Genomic DNA, 21,896 nt, shown 5'->3' on the forward strand with positions numbered 1-21,896 from the left:
ATAAAGAGCTTTAAATGGAAGAGTTGGTTTTTAAGTTGCTCTGTATGACGGAACCAAAGGGTACCACCCGCAGGATAGACACAGGCACAAGTCAGAGCAAGAGGGCTCCGAGCAGTAAGTTAAGAGCTCCTAGAACCACTAAACGCGTTTATGGAGAGTAAAAGGATCAGTGTGTTGTTCAGAAGAAGGAGGTCCAGCCTGAAGGAAAGGAGTCCTTCGCAATAATCTGGGGAGAAGCGCTGAGGGCCTACCCTGAGCAAAAGACACAGAAGACACAGAGAAGGACAGAGAAGAGAAGTGGAGGAGGGAGAATAAGCTGCTCTTGGTGACGGAGCAGATACAGAACATGAGGCAGCTGGACATGTCCACGAAAACTCCCCACAGCCTGAGTGAGCTGGGGGAGCGCCACCGCAGGGAAAGGGGGCACCGGAAAGGGTGTGATGGGGAGGAAGCGGGCTTCAGTTTCGGATGCGCTGAGTTCCAGATGCCTGTGGGGATAGCGCACGAATGTAAGTGCCTGATGCACAGCGAGACCAGAGCTTCTAGGGGCCAGCGGAGAGCTTGAGACAGCGAAAAACGACCCTGAAGCGACAACGGTGAGCAGCAATAACCCCCTGGGGGACTGTGTCTAAGGGAGCAGCGCTGAAGGGAGGAAGCATTTAGGCGCTGGTAGGAAGAGGAAGCACAAAGGAAACAGACGGCAGGAACACATCGCTGAGAACAAAACCACAGGCGCCCAGGGAGAGACGTCCACAGCAGCAAGTGCTGCTAGAGGGTCAGTCAAGAGTCAGGCGAACAGCAGCCGCCCGTCTTGGCCATTTGGGGGCCACCGCTGACGTTCAAGAGAATAGTCAGCAGAGAGGGGAGGCAGGAAGCCAGACTGTGGTGCAGGCCGTGAGCGCAGGGGCCGCCCGCTGGAAAGCGAGTAGCTGGCGGGGCTGACTGTGCTGGGGTCGTCAAGGCAGTAAAGACACAAGAGGGTCTGTGAGCTTCAGACACTGAGACGGTAGAGGCAGAGAGAACGAGGGAAGGAGATGCAGAGAGGGTGGTGGAGGAACGAGTCTCAGCAGGGCAGGGAGCACCGTTGGCAGAAGGCTAGGAAGCGATGTGTAAATGCCTTGGAGAATCTAGGCCAAGTTGAAGAACATGAATTTAGTGGCTCCAATCTGCATAACCATGGGATTTTCTCCAACAGTTCACAGCAGTCTAGGTTCAACAAGGACAAAGGGGAAAGATACTGGGAAGCAATTAGTAAAGAGTGACAAAATGACAAACCATGTGGCTACAGGGAAGGAAGAAGGTCCAGAAGGAGTTGAGAACTTGGGGAAAATGGGATAACTGAGAGCAGAAGCTTTTATGAAGTCAAGAATAGGTATGCTGGGTATGAGAAAGTGGGTAAAGTGGGATTCTGTAATTTGGGATTTCAAAACTGGGGCAATTCTAAGTAATGGACATGGGAGGTGAATGATAAGAACGAAGGTCACTAAAATTGAGAACTAAGTACTGTAAGGCTAACGACATTTAGTAGAAAACAGCATCAAAGCTTGGAATTCAATAGAAAAGAACTTAAATAAGGGAAGATGGTGTTTTAGCTAGATAACCTAATTCTGAAAGGAGCACGTTTTTATGGTTTTCTGAGTGTGCAATAAGGGATTAAGGTGACACTGATCTCCCCCAAACCTAACAAATAATAAAGGAGAACAAAGAGCCAGCATCCACCTGAAAGAGGCGTGGGGAGAGGGTTCAAATAAGCCCCATCATAAATAAAGTATATTATTTGTAAGAAGTCCAGGAAGATAAATACCAGGTAAAAATGAGTTTAGGAGCTAATACATTTCAGACTGCTTTATTTCTTTCTGTTTACACATGAGGATCACGGGTCACTGGGGTGCCTCCCTTTTTTCTTGTTTTGCTGTTCATCATGATCCGTAGGAATGCAACCAAGATTCTTCGTCTTCTTATCCATGATGAAAAATGAAGAGGAAGGACATCATATGCATAAAGGATGTATTATTCAGCCTTCAAAATCACTCAATTCTTCATTTAGCTAAATGCCTTCTGATAGAGTTTAACCGCATTCCAATGAATAATGAAGTGGAAACATTATAAGAACCTAAATTGGTTGAATCAAGGGTTGCATAAAAACAACAACAATGAAAGAAAGAAAAAGCCATGTAAACTCTGAACTTCATTAGAAGAACCTGGGTCTATGGCTAAAACAAAGTAGAGCGAAGTAAAACTTCGATTCAATTGAAAGAACATAAAATGGGAGAAAATTCTTTTTTTTTTTGGTGGGGGGGCTGTGCTGCACGGCTTGTGGGATCTCAGTTCCCCAATCAGGGATTGAACCTGGGCCACGGCAGTGAAAGCCCGGAATCCTAACCACTAGGTCACCAGGGAACTCCCAGGAAAATTCTTGAAAGAACATAAAACGGGGGAAATTCTTCGACGACACTGAGCACAAGACTAAATAGCTCCTGTTACATGAGGAAGAAAATACAAATGTTTGTGAGAGAAAGTCAAAGGAGTGAACCACTGAGTCAGGTAAAGAGAAAACAGACATTAACACATACTGTTTACAAGTATATGATATGTTAATATTCTGCTAATCAAGCTTTTACAACCTCCACTTGAAACCCTAAATGAAAAAATTAGAATAAATTACAATATAGGTCACAGCACAGACATTTCTGATAAACAAGAACTGTTTGCCTATTAAGTATTTCTAAAAAATTCTTTCATTATCCTTTGTTTTCTTTCATAATATCATCCTCTCTGTTTTGTACCTTTGAGATAAAAATTTTTAGAAAAAGCAATCTATACCTGTCATTTTCATTTCTTTCTAATTCTTTCTTTCACTGTCCAGCACTCTCTTGACACCGATCTACCAAAGGTCCTGGTGACCCATGCTGATGACCAAATCCAACAGCCTCTCCCCAATTCCCATCCTACTGGATCTTTCTGGACACCACACTACTGACCAAACACTTCCTGCTCCCATGACACTGCACTCTCATCCGTGGCCAATGGTCTTATTTAAAAAATCTCTGTAACTGGCTCTTCTTGCTTCACTAACCTTCTAAATGTAGATTTCTTTAAGACTGTTTTTTTTTTTTTTTTTTTTTTTTTTTTTTTTTTTGGCGGTACACGGGCCTCTCACTGTTGTGGCCTCTCCCGTTGCGGAGCACAGGCTCCGGACGCACAGGCTCGGCGGCCATGGCTCACGGGCCCAGACGCTCCGCGGCACGTGGGATCTTCCCGGACCGGGGCACAAACCCGCGTCCCCTGCATCGGCAGGTGGACTCTCAACCACTGCGCCACCAGGGAAGCCCCTAAGACATATTTTTAACTTTTTCTTTTTAATGCAAATAATAAATATTTGTTGCTGATGAATTAGAAAATTACAAGACAAAAAGAAAATACAAAAACTGGTAATTCCAAAAGAGTGAACTACTAGCAATGTGGCAAATATCCTTGCAGACTGTATGTTACTTACACACATATATAAACAAGGAAAAATGGGATCTCACTCTTCATATGCTTTTAGAAAGTTGCCTAACTGACAGACTTGAAGGGAAAAAAGACAGTTCGACAATAATAGATTTCAATACTCTACTTTCAACAATGGACAGAACCGCCACAGAGAAGATCAGTAAAGAACTAGAGAATGCGAACAACACTATAAACCAGCATGCTGAAACTTACGGAACACAGTAAAAAGTAGGAAATGTGAATGTATCCAAACAAGTATGGAGTGTGAATCAGTAACCAGAAGCTTCCCAACGGGGCTCCCCTGGTGGCGCAGCGGTTGAGAGTCTGCCTGCCAATGCAGGGGACATGGGTTCGAGCCCTGGTCTGGGACGATCCCACATGCCGCATAGCAACTGGGCCCGTGCGCCACAATTACTGAGCCTGCGCGTCTGGAGCCTGTGCTCCGCAACAAGAGAGGCCGCGATAGTGAGAGGCCCGCGCACCGCGATGAAGAGTGGCCCCCGCTTGCCGCAACTAGAGAAAGCCCTCGCACAGAAACGAAGACCCAACACAGCCATAAATAATAAAATAAATAAATAAAAATGTTAAGTGGAAAAACAGTATAAAAATTGGTCTAAAAAAAAAAGAAGCATCTGACAAAATCTAACACCCTTTCATGGTAAAAATACCCAATAAACTAGGAATAGAAGAGACCTTCCTTAACATTATAAAGGGCACACATATGTAATATGAGAGCTAACATCATACTCAGTGATGAAGACTGAAAGCTTTAACAGAAACATTAGGAACAAGAAAAGGATGCTGCTTTTGCCACCTCTATTTAACATGTGACTAGAACTTCTAGCCAGAGTAATTAGGCAGGAAAAAGAAATAAAAAGCTTCCAAATAGGAAAGGAACAAGTCCAGTTAAATCTGCTCATAGAAAACATGATCTCATTATGCAGGAAATCTTAAGAAATTCACAAAAAACTGTTAGAACTAATGAGTGAATTTATCAAAGTTACAGCATACAAAATCAACACACATAAATCAGTTGTATTTCTGTATACTAGCAATGAGTAATCCCATAATGAAATTAAGAAAACAATTCCATTTGCAATAGCATCACAAAGAATTAAATATTGGGGAATAAATTTAACCAAAGAGGTGTAAAACTTACACAGTAAAAGCTATAAAACTTGATGGAAGAATTAAAGATTTAGATACATGGAAAGACATCTTGTGTTAATGGAGTGGAAGACCTAATATTGTTAGGATGACAGTACTACAAAAAGCAATCTTTCTATTCATTGCAATCCCTATCACAATTCCAATGGTGCTTTTTTTTTTTAACAGTACGTGGGCCTCTCACTGTTGTGGCCTCTCCCGTTGTGGAGCACAGGCTCCAGATGCGCAGGCTCAGCGGCCATGGCTCACGGGCCCAGCCACTCCACGGCATGTGGGATCTTCCCAGACCGGGGCACGAACCCGTGTCCCCTGCATTGGCAGGCAGACTCTCAACCACTGCACCACCAGGGAAGCCCCAGAAAAGGCCATCCTAAAATTCATATGGAATTTCAAGAGACCTTGAATAGCTAAAAGAATCTTGAAAAAGAACAAAGTTGGAGGATTCAGACTTCCTGATTTCAAACCCTAATACAAAGCTACAGTAATCAGGCCTGTGTGGTACTAGCAAAGGATACACATACAGAACAACAAAACAGAATTGAGAGTTTGGAAATAAACCTATACATTTATACTCAGTTGGATATTGACAAGGAAGCCAGGAAAATTCAATGGGGGAAACAACACTCTTTCCAACAAATGAATAATCAGATCATTAGATAATAGATAAAAATAATTAGATAATAAATAATAAACAGATAGAGAGCCACATGCAAAAGAATGAAGTTGCACCCTTTTACTTTACACCACTTACAAAAATTAACTTAAAATGGATCAAAGACCTAACCTCAATAGTTAAAACTATAAAACAGGGGCAAATCTTTATGACTTTGTATTTGGCAATATTTTCTCAACTATGACACTAAAAATATAGTCAACAAAAGTAAAACAAATACATATGACTTCATCAAAATTAAAAACTTTTGTGTATCAAAGGACACTATGAAGAGAGTGAAATGATAATCCACAGAATCAGAGAAAAATGGAATTTGCCCATTTCATCTAAGTTATTTGCATACAGTTGTTCATTGTATTCCTTTATGATCCTTTATGATCTAAGTTATTTGCACACAATTGTGTTCCTTTATGATCTTTTAGGATCCTTATGATTCCTTTATGATCCTTTATGTATTCCTTTATGATCCTTTTGACTTCTGTTAAGGTTGTTAGTAATGCTCCCTCTTTCACCATTTTCTAATAGTTTTGAGTTTTCTCTTTTTTTTTCCTTGGTCAATTTAGCTAAAGTTTTTTCAACTTTTGACACCTCTTTTCAAAGAAACAGCTTTTAGTTTCATTGATTTTCCTCTACTTTTTCTAGCCTCTATTTTCTTTATCTATCATCTTTGTTATTTCCTTTCTTTTGCTTGCTTTAGGTTTAGTTTGCTCTTCTTTCTCCAGTGCCTTAAGATGACAGGTTAGGTTACTGCTTTGAGACCTTTTTCTTTATTAATACAGGTATTTACGGTTGTAAACTGTCCTCTAAGCACTCTTTTAGCTGCATTCTATAACTTTTGATGTATTATGTCTTCATTTTCATTCATCTCAAAGTATTTTTTTTCTTTCTTTTTTAAGAAATTCAAATATAGTTGATTTACAATGTTGTGTTAGTTTCAGGTGCACAGCAAAGTGATTCAGTTATACATATATACATCTGTTCTTTTTCAGATTCTTTTCCCTTATAGGTTAATACAAAATATTGAGTATAGTTCCCTGTGCTGTAAAGTAGATCCCTGTTGGCTATTTATTTTATATATAGTAGTGTGTATATGTTAATCTAAAACTCCTAATTTATCCCTCCCCTCCATTTTCCCCTCTGGTAAAGTTTGTTTTCTATGTCTGTGGGTCTATTTCTGTTTTGTACGTAAGTTCATTTGTATTTTTTTCTTTGGTTCCATCTATAAGTGGTATCATATGATACTTGTCTTTGTCTGGCTTAATTCACTTAGTATAATCTCTAGGTCCATCCATGTTGCTGCAAATGGCATTATTTCCTTCTTTTTTATGGCTAAGGCTCCACTGTATATATAGACCACATCTTTATTCATTCATCTGTGGATGGACACTTGGGTTGCTGCCATGTCTCGGCTGTTGTATATAGTGCTGCTATGAACATTGGAGTGCATGTATCTTTTTGAATTAGAGTTTTCTCCAGATGTATGCCCAGAATTGCTGGAATTGCTGGATCATATGGTAACTCTATTTTCAGTTTTCTGAGGAACCTCCCTACTGTTCTCCATAGTGGCTGCACCAATTTACATTCCTACCAACAGTGCCAAAGGGTTCCCTTTTCTCCACACCCTCTCCAGCATTTACTGTTTGTAGATTTTTTTTTTTTGTGGTACATGGGCCTCTCACTGTTGTGGCCTCCCCCGTTGCGGAACACAGGCTCCAGATGCGCAGGCTCAGCCGCCATGGCTCATGGGCCTAGCCGCTCTGCGGCATGTGGGATCTTCCCGGACTGGGGCACGAACCCATGTCCCCTGCATTGGCAGGCGGACTCTCAACCACTGCGCCACCAGGGAAGCCCTGTTTGTAGATTTTTTGATGATGGCCATTCTGACTGGTGTGAGGTGATACCTCATTGTAGTTTTGATTTGCATTTCTCTAATGATTAGTGATGTTGAGCATCTTTTCATGTGTTTGTTGGCAATCTGTATATCTTCTTTGGAGAAATGTCTATTTAGATCTTCTGCCCATTTTTTGATTGGGTTGTTTGCTTTTGATATTGAGCTGCATGAGCTGCTTGTATATTTTGGAGATTAATTCCTTGTCAGTCATATTGTTTGCAAATATTTTCTCTCATTCTGTAGGTTGTCTTTTTGTTTTGTTTATGGTTTCCTTTGCTGTGCAAAAGCTATTAAGTTTAATTATGTCCCATTTGTTTATTTTTATTTCCATTACTCTAGGAGACAAATCCAAAAAGATATTGCTGTGATTTATGTCAAAGGGTGTTCTGCCTACATTTTCCTCTAGGAATTTCATAGTATCAATCCCACATTTAGGCCTTTTGAGTTTATTTTTGTATTCATCCTGCTTGGTATCCATTTTGAGTTTATTTTTGTATTAATCCTGCTTGGTATTCTGTGAGTTTCTTGAATCTGTGGTTTGGTGTTTGTTAATAATTTTGGAAAATTCTCAGCTGTTAATACTACAAATATTTCTTCTGTTCTTTCTTCTCTTTCTGGTATTGCCATTATGGGCATGTTACACTTTTTGAATTATACCACAGTTCCTGAATATTGTTTTTTCCAGTCTTTTTTCTTTTCAGTTTGGGAAGTTTTGACTGACATACCTTCAAGATCACCAATTATTTTCTGGGCCCAGAGGATTATTCTGATGAGACCATCAAAGGCATTCTTCATCTCTGTTACAGAGGTTTTTATTTCTAACATTTCCTTTTGACTCTAAGAGTTCCCCTATCTCGGTTTACATTACCCATCTGTTATTATATGCTGTGAACTCTTCCTTTTAGAGTCCTCAGTATATTATAGTTATTCAGAATTCCTGGTCTGACAATTCCAAAATATCTGCTATATTTGAATCAGGTTCTGATGTTTGCTTTTGCCTCTTCAGATGACGCTTTTTGCTGTTTAGCATACCACTTGATTTTACTGTTGAGAGCCAGATATGATGTGCTGGGTAAACATTACTGCAGTAAATAGGCCTTTGGTGTGAGGTTCTATGTTTACTTGGCTACCATTAGGCTACCATTCTTATTAGTCATCCATTTTATCCACATCAGTGTATACATGTCAATCCCAATCACCCAGTTCATCCCACCACCACCCCACCCCCTGTGTGACCCTCCTAATTGCTCTAACCTAGTTTCTTTTTTTTGCCCAATTTAAAACATCAACACCACCAAAATGTAACATCTTGGATGAATTAGTTACCCTATTAAGAACTTATTTAGTGACATTTAAAAACTTACCTATTTTTTCCCTCTCTTTAGGATACTTTTTTTTTTTTTTTTTTTTGCGGTACGCGGGCCTCTCACTGCTGTGGCCTCTCCTGTTGTGGAGCACAGGCTGCGGACGCGCAGGCTCAGCGTCCATGGCTTGTGGGCCCAGCTGCTCTGCGGCATGTGGGATCTTCCCGGACCGGGGCACGAACCCGTGTCCCCTGCATCGGCAGGCGGACTCTCAACCACTGCGCCACCAGGGAAGCCCTTTTCCTCTTTTTAGAAAAACCCACATACAAAGCAACTATTTCTTAGATAAATAAATAAATAAATAAATAAATAAATAAATAAATAAAAGTTTAGTCTCACAAGGGTTGAAAGTCTAAATAATTAAGTAAACGCATGGTACAAAGAATGATGATAATTAAGATGAAGAAAAGCTGTTACCAATTCTATAAAACAGAGGTTTTTCAGCCCTAATATTTGATTTTTTTAACTTAAAAAATAAAAACACAACTTACGTTCGATTTGGTCAAACATTACTGAGAAGAGGAAGTCCCGTGGTGTCATGTAATACTCTCCCCCGTGTTCCAGTGAGGAAAACTGCATGAAGCGCTGTTTACGAGGAGACGGTTTCCCTTTCATCTCTCCAGAGTCCACACTTTTCTAAAAGAAAAAGAAATTGCAATTTCAGATTTTTTTCAGTATCATTCCCCAACTTAGCTACTTCTACAATAATCTTTAAAGAGTAATTTTAGTGTTTAGGTATAACAACCTCCAAACTTTGAAGTCATTTACTGAACAGATATTTACTGAGTGCACAGGCACTGAAAACAGAGCAGTGATGAGGCTAACCTGAGGAACCTGCATTCCCAAACAGGAGAATGACAATTAACGAATAAATGTATAAAATAATATAAGACACTAAGAAGTGCCATGAAGAGATATAAAGCAGGATAAGAAAGTGATTAGTAACATTTCGGGGCTTCCCTGGTGGCGCAGTGGTTAAGAATCCGCCTGCCAATGCAGGGGACACGGGTTCGAGTCCTGGTCCAGGAAGATCCCACATGCCGCGGAGCAACTAAGCCCGTGCACCACAACCACTGAACCTGCGCTCCAGAGCCCTCGAGCCACAACTACGGAGCCCGTGTGCCACAACTACTGAAGCCCGCACGCCTAGAGACCGTGCTCCACAACAAGAGAAGCCACTGCAATGAGAAGCCCGTGCACTGCAACGAAGAGTAGCCTCCACTCGCCGCAACTAGAGAAAGCCCGCGCACAGCAACGAAGACCCAACGGAGGCAAAAATAAATAAATAAAATAAATAAATTTTTTAAAAAAGTAGTATTTCAATGGGATGGACAAGGAGAGTCTTTCCGAACAGGTGACATTCAACGAGACTAAATGAGGCAGGCCTTGTGGGCTTGGGCTCTGTAGGGAGAGCATTCCAATGAGGAGGTAAAGAAAGAATACAGACCATGGGACAGGAACAAGCGTGGTGTGCTCAAGGGTGGTATGGCGGAAGAGAAGCTCAGGGAGACAGGACGGCAGCAGATCATGTAAAGATGAAGTACATCCATTCTGATCAGTGGCCCTGATTTTAGGAATATATTGACATCATGGGTGCACAGTGCTAAGAGAAGAAGAATGGCTAAGATATTGTTACTGTCAGAGTCTGTACCTTAGACAATGGGACCTGGGCCTTGACCCAAATGCTGATAGAGACGATACTGAAATATTTATTGCTAACCTTTCACGGAGCACTTACTATGTGCTAGGCACTGTACTAGTTAAGTACCCTCCGTGGACTATTTAGTTAATCCTCACAGTAACTGAACAGTAGATACTACAGTAGATATGAAAACTGTAAAGTAAATGCAGAGCCAGGATAAAAAACCAGGTGTGTCTGACTCAAAAGTGTTTCAATCTCTTAACTACCACAACTATCCTCCTACCCATGGCTAGGCACTGTGCCCTAGGCAGCCTGGAAGAAGACGACATACCAGTCAGCACACGGGCCAAGGTCAAAATAGGAACCTTGACTCAGAACGTGTCATCTGTGAAATCCAAGAGCACACTGGCACTCGGGACCGCTTTCCTGAAGGTAACAAGCTAAATCAGACCACGACATCCTTCCTGGACACATCGCTTCCTTTCCATGCTGACACACAAGTCATGTTCAGTAAGTGCTGAGTGGAGCTGAAATGGGGAAAAACGGCAATTCCGGTTGCTTAAACCTCCAAATTCAAAGCCGTCAACAGCTCCTTTTAGCTGATCTCAGTCCTCTAACCAGTATTAATTCTCTCTCCCCAGTTTGACAACTGGCTTCCTTGAGTGCCTACCAGAATACTGGCCGTATACAGAACACTCAATAATACTGCACTGAGAGTGCCCTGTCTTCTCCAGATCTTGCCTCTTCATGTCTTTCCTTTTCTTTCCCCTTAAATTACTACTATAAAAATAACTCAAGGGGCATGTCTTAATTATATGAGTCCATACTCTTATCTCAGTCATCAGAAAATTGAATTTTATTAATATTTTCTGAACATTTTATACATGAAGTAGATAAATTATCATTTAATATATTATCAAATGGATAGTATTTGTAGGAAAACAGTGGTAAACAAGACAAACAGTAATTCCTACTAGAATGTACTAAGTGCCTTGGCAGTGAATTTACAGAAAGTATACAGATGGGATAGGGAAGGGAGAGGGGTAAGAGTCTTCTCAGTAAATGTCACAGCACTGGCAAAGTCCTAGATACAAGAGTAGTACAGTGTATTGAAGAGCTAAAGAAGTTAAACACGGATATATACATTATTAGCTTAAAAAATATTTGTGTTTATTATACTAATGTTAATATATAGTCTATTAGTTTTTAAAAGGTAAATAATCTATATAGAAATAGGTATATGAATTTCCAAATCTTTAAATAAATGTTGGTTCTTAAAAAAAAAATTATTTATTTATTGGCCATGCCACACGGCATCTGGGATCTTAGTTCCCCCACCAGGGATTGAACCCGTGCCCTCTGCAGTGGAAGTGCGGAGTCTTAACCACTGGACCGCCAGGGAAGTCCCAATGCTGGCTCTTTTATATTATCTTGTATCTAAGTTGTTCATGACTAGTTAAAAAAATATCTTTTACCAACCACTTAATCCCTTTTATGCAAACAAACATATTCTTCTTTCTAAACTTCAACCAACTAAAAGGGGCCAATTACTCATTTATCCTCCTCAAGTGCTCTCATAACAGGATGGATCGTTATTCTGTCTCTTTTGGTTTTCGTGCTGTCCTCTATCTTGTGGCAATCTTCCTCTTTCCTGGTCCTAATCTATACTGAAAATGACCAACAAGTAAAAACACAAACCTCCCACTCTCTTGCAGCAAGACATGAAAACTATTCCTCCATCTCATGGTTACCATGTTCTATACACTTGTATGCGTCTATAACTTGCATAAGCGTAACATTTCTGAAGATTCTTGAGAAGAGTCAATTATTCTGGGAAGTGTCATTTTATTTTTATTTTAAAACTATTTTTAAACCCTTTACTGAATTTGTTACAATATTGCTTCTGTTTTATGTTTTGGTTATTTGGCTGCAAGGCATGTGGGATCTTAGCTCCCCGACCAGGGACTGAACCCGCACCCCTTGAAATGGAAGGTGAAGTCCCAACCACTGGGCCACCAGGGAGGCCCCCTGGGCAATGCCATTTTAGATAATGGTTGATTGGGTTGCCATCCCTTCCGATTTTGGTTAAATATCCTCCCCAATGAACAAGAAAAGGTAGAAACTAAAGCTCCCTTCCCTGGGTTGATTTCTGAACTTGAAACTGCCATATGAATTGTAGACCATGAATTTAGAAGGTCACTTACAAGCAAATGACCTCCACATTTGCCCACCACCATGATTCTCTACCAGTAGGCGATGTGGCATAAAACTATCTAACGACCCCCTACCAACATCCTTACAACTCAACCTGGTGTCATACCTTTAATTTCTGCTACTTCATAGTATAAATAAACCTATTCTACTACCCCCAAATCCTGCAACTCCCTTTGCCAGCACTAGCAATGTCTCTCCTTTTTCTAATCTTTTCCACCACCTCTCACACTGCTTACTGAGGACACAGCTATCAGTTGGAGGCCATCACCTGTGTAGATACTAATCCCACCATTTCCCTTATGCAATATATAGTGGAAGCCTCCAAGTCACCACCTCTTACTACTAGAGTCTTTCCCTTCATCCTAACTTCTACCCGCCGACCTCCCAAGTAAATACGTAATCAAGCATCTACTAGTGTGAGGGCACTCTAGGAAGAGACAGGACACATACTAATCAAAAGGGCAACAGTACAGTAATAAACACTAACAATAGAGCTAATGTGAATTAAACACATGCAAGGTAGGGTGCTAAAATCTTTACATACATGGTCCCACTCAACCTTCACAATGACCCCAATAGGAGACTCCATTTTATCAGCCTCATTTTACAAAAGAAGAAACCAAAGCTTGTCAAGGTTAACCAGCTTGCCTGGGTTAACATGGCAAGTCAGCGGATAGCATAGAGGCAATATGACAACCTCAGCTCAACCACTATCCTATGCCCGCTCCTCTAAGGATTACATAAACTAGGAAAATAGAGAAATCAGTGTGGGTAATGACAGCTGAGAAAGTTTTCATAAAAAGAGTGGGATTTAAGTTAGGCTCTAGAGAATAACAAAGAATAGAACTAGAATTAGCCATCCTTAAGACCTGGGCTAAGAGTTGTCCATTTCCTAAATGACATGTATTGTTTCCCTTGTTCAATAAAATTTAAAATAAGTAGGATGTTATGAACACGTTTCTTCGCTACAGCAAAATTTACTCAGAGGAAAGAAGAGTATTGTTCTGAAATTTCCAGAGCCTTTCTAATTCCAAGTTGACGAACCTACAAATCAATTTTCTTTAAGTCCCCTTTGTCATACAGCAGTTGAATTTTAAAGGACCACAAATTGATGTGTATCATATATTTATGCTTACTTCGCAGAATTTGGAAGATCAATTTGGCATTTTGAATCTTTTATCTATAAAGTTTATTCTTGCCATACTTCACATGTACGACCACTATGATCAAAGCTCCGATGGATGGATTTAACATCAAGAATTAACAATGTCTGTCTGCCCCCAACCCTTCCATCCTCTCCCCTGGTGCTCTCCTGCTCACGTGAGCATGCTCTCTCTGCCCACATCCTCCTGTCTCTCCCCTCCTTCCCGCGCACGTTTCAGGTGGCTTTTTTCTGTTGCTGCTGTTTGCGTATTCCTTGAACTGACCATGTGGTTTTGGGCACTCATTCTTCTCTCTCGTTTCCCCTGTCTCTCTCTCACAGATATGTGTACATGTGGCGTATCTGTGGTCAGTTGTGCTTGGTAAACTGAGTTTGAGTTTGGTTAAGTGCAGGTAGAGGATCAGTGTGGATGCGGAGGATGGGGAGGAATAACCAATTCTGTCTGAGACAACACAAGGGCAGATGCCCAGCTTAGTGCCGTTAGTACTGCTCCATACCAGGCGGTGAAAAAGTTCACAAATTCATCTTCAAACATTTAAGAACCTGTTATGTGTCACTGTTCTGCAGATATACAGATGGACACTGTGAGGTCTCGGCCTTTAAGGAGCTCACAAAAGGGAATGCTGGAGAGCAAACAAACAATTCAGAGCACTGGCTCCAAGGTCAAACTACCCTGGATGCAAATTCCAGTTCTGTCACTCACTAGGTATGTGACCTAGGACCAATTATCAGCTGACTCACGAACAGTGAGGAAACAGGAATCAAGCTGCCTGGACTTAAATCCCAGCTCTGTCACTTGGCCAAGTTCGTACTGTGACTTCTCCCTAACTAATCTGTAAAATGAAGAAGACAGTAGTATCTACTTAAAGGGTCTTTTATAAACCGTGTGGTTCAATGAAATAATACACATACTACGTGCTCTGGAAGGTTAGCCATTACTATCATGATCGTCGTAATTCAAACAAATGCTCTAACAGAAATATGTAAAAAATTGTAGGAGAAGGCAGAGAGAGGACCAATTAACTGCCTTGTTAATTGGAAGACTTAACAAAGGCATGCCAGGCCAGGAGAAATGGGACCTGGGCTGCAAACGGTGAGGAGTCGCCAAGACTGGGAGCAACAGTAGAGCAAAGCGCGCTACAGCCAGTCCTGAGGTCTGGGCAGCAGGTCCAGGGGGCAGAGAGTCTCTGGGGGACGCGACCAAAATGGACAGAAGGGGAGAAGGGCAGACACAGTGCACCAGGAAGACCGTCTTGGATGTGGGCATTTTCTTTTAATTCACACAAGAGCCAGCGTAGACGGAAGACACTGGAAGGTACACGGCTGATGCTGCAGGATATCTCATACCATGATTCAGCACTTAGTCTATACATCCATCCAATACGCTTGGCTTTTCAGTCTCAAAATCCCAGCATATTAGAAACATTACATTACAAATGCTAGAGTCAAGTATACTAGTGGCAGAAGGGAGATCTTACAGCCTGAAAGTGAGACGGGAGAGAAAAATTAAACAAGCCAGACCTGGCCACAATAGTCTGGATCAATCTATGTCATGATGACCAACAAACAGCCACTAGGTCTATTTATGTGATGATGGTCTTCAGTCACTTAGAAATTGCTAATTATGTAGGGAACATTTTGTTAAAAATGTGTAATGTAGCTTAACTGTTTTTAATGTAAATCTTGTATTAAAAAAAGATGTTTTATTACTTACGAGGGTAATTTTAGTTGTCTGGAAGATTCACTTACAGGGCATAACTCATACCCCACCGACGCTGTATAAACTCAGCATTACTCTCTAATCTACTATATATATCCAAAGCACTTTGTAGAATGTATGTTACATAAAAATACCAGGGCCACGCTTATATAAACTGAAAATGATTAGAACTGTGAGTAAAAGCACAGTGTCTTTCAGAAAAATACAAGTAGACATAGTTCGGGCTCGTCATAAACACTATTACATGTCATATAAAATTAGACCACAGGATACAAATCTTTTCATCTTCCAACACTGTTAACAGTCACTTTTAAAAAAACTTACTACGAGTGTATTCTTAGTCATGATGAGCTCTCACTTACAGGAAAAGCATCTATACAAATAGCCATTCAGTATGCTGACACCTAGGTTTCAGGATGTCAGGAGAAATCTGAATGTCATCTCCTAGGGCTAAATCAATTCCTTTCAAACATAAAAGGTATCATAAGGCAAGCCATAATTTTAAGTAGTTGATATAGGATATAAATAAACGTTGCTATGCACGTCTAAAAATCTGTTAAATTCCAGGAGCCGTTTCAAGGGTATGGTGAGAATACCAGCACTGGAGGAACTCGGAACCTCCAGCTTTTATTTTTAAAAAATTTTTAAAAATATTTATTTATTTATTTAGGCTGCATCGGGTCTCAGTTACAGCACGCGGGATCTTCACTGCAGCACGTGGGATCTTTAGTTGCGGCATGTGGGATTGTTTTTTTTAGTTGCAGAATGCGGACTCTTGGTTGCGGCATGCATGTGGGATCTCGCTCCCCAACCAGGAGTTGAACACAGGCCCCGGCATTGGGAGTGTGGAGTCTTACCCACTGGACTACCAGAGAAGTCCCGGAACCTCCAGCTTTTATAGGCTCTGCTACAAAAAACAAGTTTTCTTTTTCCCTTTGGATTTTTGGTTTTCACTCTCAATCTATACGATTATCCACTTGCAAATAAAATTTGGGAAGGTCCTTTCTCTATGCTAAAAAAAGAAAAAGGTATAATGTACCTTCCTGAGTTAACTCTTAATACAATCAAAGGGTCATTAAAAACAACAAAAACAACAAAAAAAACAGAACCATAAATTGATGAGAAAGCAGTAAGTAAAACTTCTTAAAATCTCCGTCCCAAAACCTGACAAAGAACCAGAATGAAAACCAGAAAATAAGGACAGCCATGCTGATGCTAGCTCCTACCTCCCACTCTAAGCTGTTCTAGAAAGATCTTCTATTGATAGATACTGATAATGCTGACCCACCTGCACGACAGTACTAGGAATGAAAACTAGTTTCCTCCCCCAGAGTGTGATGAACGAGAGGATGAGATTCTGGAATCCCTTGCGGATGGGGCAGCCGGGTCTGGGTGTGTGCACTGCACGCCTCTGGGGGCCCCCTCACACTGGGATCGCAGACAGCTGAGGAGCAGATGGCAGGAAGGTGCACTGTGGAAGGTGACTTCCTCTAACCTGCAGGGGTAACGCTGTCACTGAGAGCTCCCAAGTGCAGGGATGTGCAGGCCGGAGAGGACCGTGGGGAGTCCCCCCGGAAACCCCTGTCACTCGCTGCTGTCACCAGAGACCCAGCACATGCCTCTTTCCCCTCCTGCGTCCTGTCAAAGGAGGGCTGGCATCAGCAGAGGATGCCGGGCACGGCTGGGCAGAGGAAAATACTGCGTCCACAGCCACGCTGACCAAAAAGCCAGCAACTATGTCCGAGGGCACTTCTCTAAAGGGGCAGGCACCCCAAACAGGGGGAATCGCAAAGGCCACCCCTGGGGATGCGCTAACCCCCAGCGTGGCAGGAAGGCAGAACGCCCAGAGGAGAGCCAGGACATACCTCGCTCCTCCTCCAGTCCCGCAGGCAGCAGACTGACCCACAGTCCATGGAAGCTATGAACATCCTGCTCTGCAGCTAATGTTCTGATGTGAAGGTAAAGAGTGCTCAGTTCAAGATGGAAAGGGTCAAGCTTATACACTCACACTGTCCTTGGCAAATAACGTATCTGGCTAGACCCATCTGTTTAAAACCTGATGTTGGGCCTGTCCAAATTCTCTGGGAAAATGCAGAGCAATAGGAAACAACAATGAAAATCAAATTCTGAAAGAAAGCAGAAAAAAATCACAGAAAACAAAAGACGTGATCGATGCACTTTAAACATCCGAGAGCAAAGATAAGATGCAAGATGACAGAGGCCTCTGAAAGGGAGCCAGCCCAGCCGCACAAGACGAGTAGACACGAAAGATGCCAGTATGAAACGAGAAGCTCTAAGAAACAGGAAAGACTAGAACCAACACTGCAGAAAATACACAAACTACGGATAGGAAAAAAAAAAACACATAGAAGGCAGAAGAAAAGCACAGAGAAAAGCATTTAGGGAAAAGAATATCCACATGTGTGGCAGACACCAAGGATTCAACATGCAAACTGCTGTACTTCAGGAAGACAGAGAACAAATCAGCAACAGATTTGCTCAAAAACAGAGTGGGAAAACCTCACTGAAACCCTCAAAGACCTGAATTTACTACCCCATCTGCCACTGCCCTATGTGAATATACTCAGGTTTGAATAATCCTAGAAGACCTCGGGGGAGATTGGTCAGTTTTAGTTCTTTCAGAAAACCTAAATAAGGCAGACGTTAGAAAATCTAAGTAAGGTTAGAACTATGATGCCCTTATTGCTGGATTCAACCTCTTAAAAGCGGTTGTCAGAGAAGATAGTACAAAAAAATGACACAGTAAATGATTAAGCAAGATGTAGTTCTAAGATAATGCTTAAAAGACACACATCACCCTTGTATACTAAGTGAGGAAATGAAAGCAGTGTGAGGGGGTAACATTCTCAAGCTATTCAACCCGAAAGGCTGGGGAGAATTTTTTTTGCCCCTCTTCACTCCAACTTATTTATTGCAGTGCAGGAGAACTATTCCAGTAGGAATGGACTAAACGGTACCAATCTTAATGTTTACCTGAAGGAGATATCCTAAGTTACTTGGACTCAACCCTGTCGGCCTCAGGAAGAAGAGGAGCCTATGGAATGTGCTTGTGGAGATCAAAGCACTGCTGAGGGTCTGCTGGGGGCTCTGCCCCTAAACCTCCCGGGACTGGGTGGAAAGTGATGGGAGCGGGGATGAGTCCGTCCCAGTACCACTAGATTTGCTTCTCAAACCTGCATCTAAAGCTAAATGTATGGGAGAGGAGGGGCAGAATCAAAGCTGGGACTGGAGCTATCCTCAACATGTGAGAACCGTCCACATGGTTCTGGTTAAATGTAAAATGCTCCATGGCTTTCAAGGATTACTTGTAATGCAGTAAAAAATGTGACAAAGGAATTAAGAGCAATGAGTGATATGAACTAGATAAAAGAGATCTTTGAAAGCTGATGACTTCTGTGAAAACATTTCACTAGTTTATTGCCTTTAAAGCAACAGGTGCTTCACCATTCTGTCTCTACTTTTTATCCATGAAGTGACAAATTGGAAAAAGTGTTCTGTTCTTTGTTGAACATTCTTTGGTCTCTACATTTCTAATGAAAAAAAGTGGGAAAAGAAAAGCCCTTCCTTACAATGCTTTCAGTATGTCCAACAGATACACATTGCATCAGGCAAAGTGTAGTAAAACCTATTCATTTGCGGTTTTTATTTTGGAATTTGCAGTAATCTGGATAAAATGTAATTGTTTTGTTGTCTTTGAACTTTCTGTGGTGTAATTAAAGAATATCTTTTCTTCTTAAAGAAAACTTCACAACTGGAAATTTTCAGTCATTAGACAGAACTTTTCCATTTCACTCTGAATCAGGGAGTTTTTATTGTACATGAAACAAAATACTACCAGAGTAAATTAGAACTATTCACTGCATAAGCTATGCTTCACGATAAATTCTACAAAATGACAGAGTATTAGTGAGGGAGACAAAAGTCATTCCTGGGAAAACTGGGAGCAACTAAGTAAAGCTTCTCCTGAGAAATGATGGAGTCGCTTTAGCCTACTGCCCTACTCGCAAGGGAAATACTACTCTGTGAACTGCTCCTACAACCATTCAGTATCAACTTATTTAATAAATATTACATGTCTCCTACGACCAAGCACTGTATAAAGTGACACATGAACAGACACCCCCTTTCTAGTGGGGGGAGGCCTAACAAAAGTGGGTGAATGCTAGACAGAAGTATGAAAGGAGCACTAAGCACTTAGCAAACGTGAAAGTCCCACAGTGATAAATTCCAATCTCTGATAGTTACTTTTCCAATATTACTTATCAACCATGACATTCTGACTTCTTTCTTTTCAAAATGAGAGATATGTACACGTACCACAATGTTCATAGAAGCACTATTCACAACAGTCAAGACATGGGAGCAACCCAAGTGTCCATCGACAGATGGATGGATAAAGAAGATGTGGTATGTATACACAAAGGAATATTATTCAGCCATAAAAAAGAATGAAATAATGCCATTTGCAGCAACATGGATGGACCTAGAGATTATCATACTAAGTGAAGTAAGCCAGACAGAGACAGACAAATATCATATGACACCATTTATATGTGGAATCTTAAAAAACAAATGAACTTGTTTACAAAACAGAAACAGGGACTTCCCTGGTGGTGCAGTGGTTAGGAATCCACCTGCCAATGCGGCGGACACAGATTTGAGCCCTGGTCCGGGAAGATCCCACATGCTGCAGAGCAACTAAGCCCGTATGCCACAACTATTGAGCCCGCATGCCACAACTACTGAAGCCTGCGTGCCTAAAGCCCGTGCACCGCAACAAGAGAAGCCACCGTAATGAGAAGCCCGTGCACCGCAAGGAAGAGCAGCCCCTGCTCACTGCAACTAGAGAAAGCCCACACGCAGCAACAAAGACCCAACGCAGCCAAAAATAAATAAAAAACAAAACAAACAACAACAAAAAAAAACAGACTCACAGACATAGAAAACGAACCTATGGTTACAAAAGTGGAAAGGGGGCAGGGATAAAGTAGGAGTATGGGATTAACAGATACACACCACTATATATAAAATAGATAAGCAACAAGGGTTTACTGTATAGCACAGGGAACTAAAAAAGAAAAAGAGACAGAGATGCACCGAACTAATATTTTTCATTATTATATAATTAAATTTAAATAGAAGACTCCTAACAGGTCTGGTATCAGCAAATTTATCTCGGTTGTGATCTCTCTTCTTCAGGCAACTGAGAAGTACAGCAGAGCCTAACAAGGAGCCTTTTGTGATATAAGCTACGATCTAAATTTCAGGACCCTTACAAACCCATGCAAAAAAGTCTCCTCAAAACTGAGAACTTCAAGTATGCCTGGGGAAAGTGCTGCTATCAAAGGGCTGAGTCATAAACAGAGGCTACCATGAGGGTTAACAACATTTAGGATATTATATCCTACAACACACACAGTGTGGAGCGAAGAGGGGATGGATTAAAGGACCCCTTCTCGCCTTTCTCCCATCCCTCCACAGGCAACAGCTGCAGTCTGTAGCTGTATGTATTTTATAGTTTAGGATTCCAGAAGGAAAGTGATTCATCCATACGGTATTTTGCATTGCTTTCCCCCCATGCTCCCACATTCTCCATGATCCGCTCAGGCTTCCATACCCCCAGTCCCCAGCAAAAGACTGTCCCTGCTACATGCTTCCTCGGTTTACAGGAAGCACAGAGTGAGGATGGCTTTCTAAAGCTTGTGGCTGAATACTGACGGCAGTTTGCCTCTCTACCACCAAGTCCCTTAAGCCCCACACCCTAACCCTACACAAAATTTGGTCAAAGACTGGAATTAGTTAAAAAACAACAAGAACAAAAAACCCCAAACAGCAACACGTTGCTTGCATACAAATTTTATCCCAAAAATAGAACACATTTTTTGAAAACCTTCGGATAAATGGGAAAATAATGAAAGCTTGAAGGGGCAGATATGCAATTTCCTATTAAAAACAAAAATTACATTTCTATTTTAAAATTCCATTGATACTATTATTTTTATGAATTGGTCTTGTACGAAACAAATACGGTACTAATTTTAAATGTCAACCTTAGTTTTGGTCTTTGCTAACATTATTTTCCTGAAACTGACTGGGTTTGCTGGTGTGTCCTTAGCTTCAGTTTTCGCCTTGCTACCTCTGATGAGCTTTAATAAACCTCTGCTGCACATCTTTCCAGAAGACAGATTAAATAACCACTAACCGCTTCTGATGGTAATTAAACCTCACGAAGCTAAGCGTGTGATAGTTAGCTGCTTCTGGCCCTTTCATTTGTTATGGTTCCGGTACTCCCTCCTCTAAGAGCCCTCCCCCAGTGCCCATTCTGGGTTAGGGTGTCCTAGAGCGAGTGTACAGGACTCAGTAAATGCTTATCAAAGCCCTGGTGACTGCACTGCATCTGTCTGCCCCCGGCATGCCTTCCTTTGGTTAATATGTTAAATGGTTAAAAAAGTGTGCCAGGAATGAGTGAATCTTTATGAATGGGAACCAATTCCAAACTTGAAGTGTGATATTAAAAAAATAACAATTTAAAAATAGATTTCAGTCCTTG

At 41.4% G+C, this 21,896-nt stretch overlaps 1 protein-coding gene across 1 annotated transcript in view; it reads right to left on the reverse strand.

Annotated features, from left to right (window-relative positions):
- Positions 1-21,896, reverse strand: part of MICU2 (mitochondrial calcium uptake 2) — an 84,169-nt gene that overhangs the window by 46,335 nt on the left and 15,938 nt on the right. Inside the window, exon 2 of the mRNA XM_059995619.1 lies at positions 9,079-9,223. Within this exon, the coding sequence (XP_059851602.1) occupies positions 9,079-9,223 (145 nt within the window). The remainder of the gene's footprint in view (positions 1-9,078; positions 9,224-21,896) is intronic.

Source organism: Delphinus delphis, chromosome 18 (assembly GCF_949987515.2).
Source record: "Delphinus delphis chromosome 18, mDelDel1.2, whole genome shotgun sequence".
NCBI lineage: Eukaryota > Metazoa > Chordata > Mammalia > Artiodactyla > Delphinidae > Delphinus > Delphinus delphis.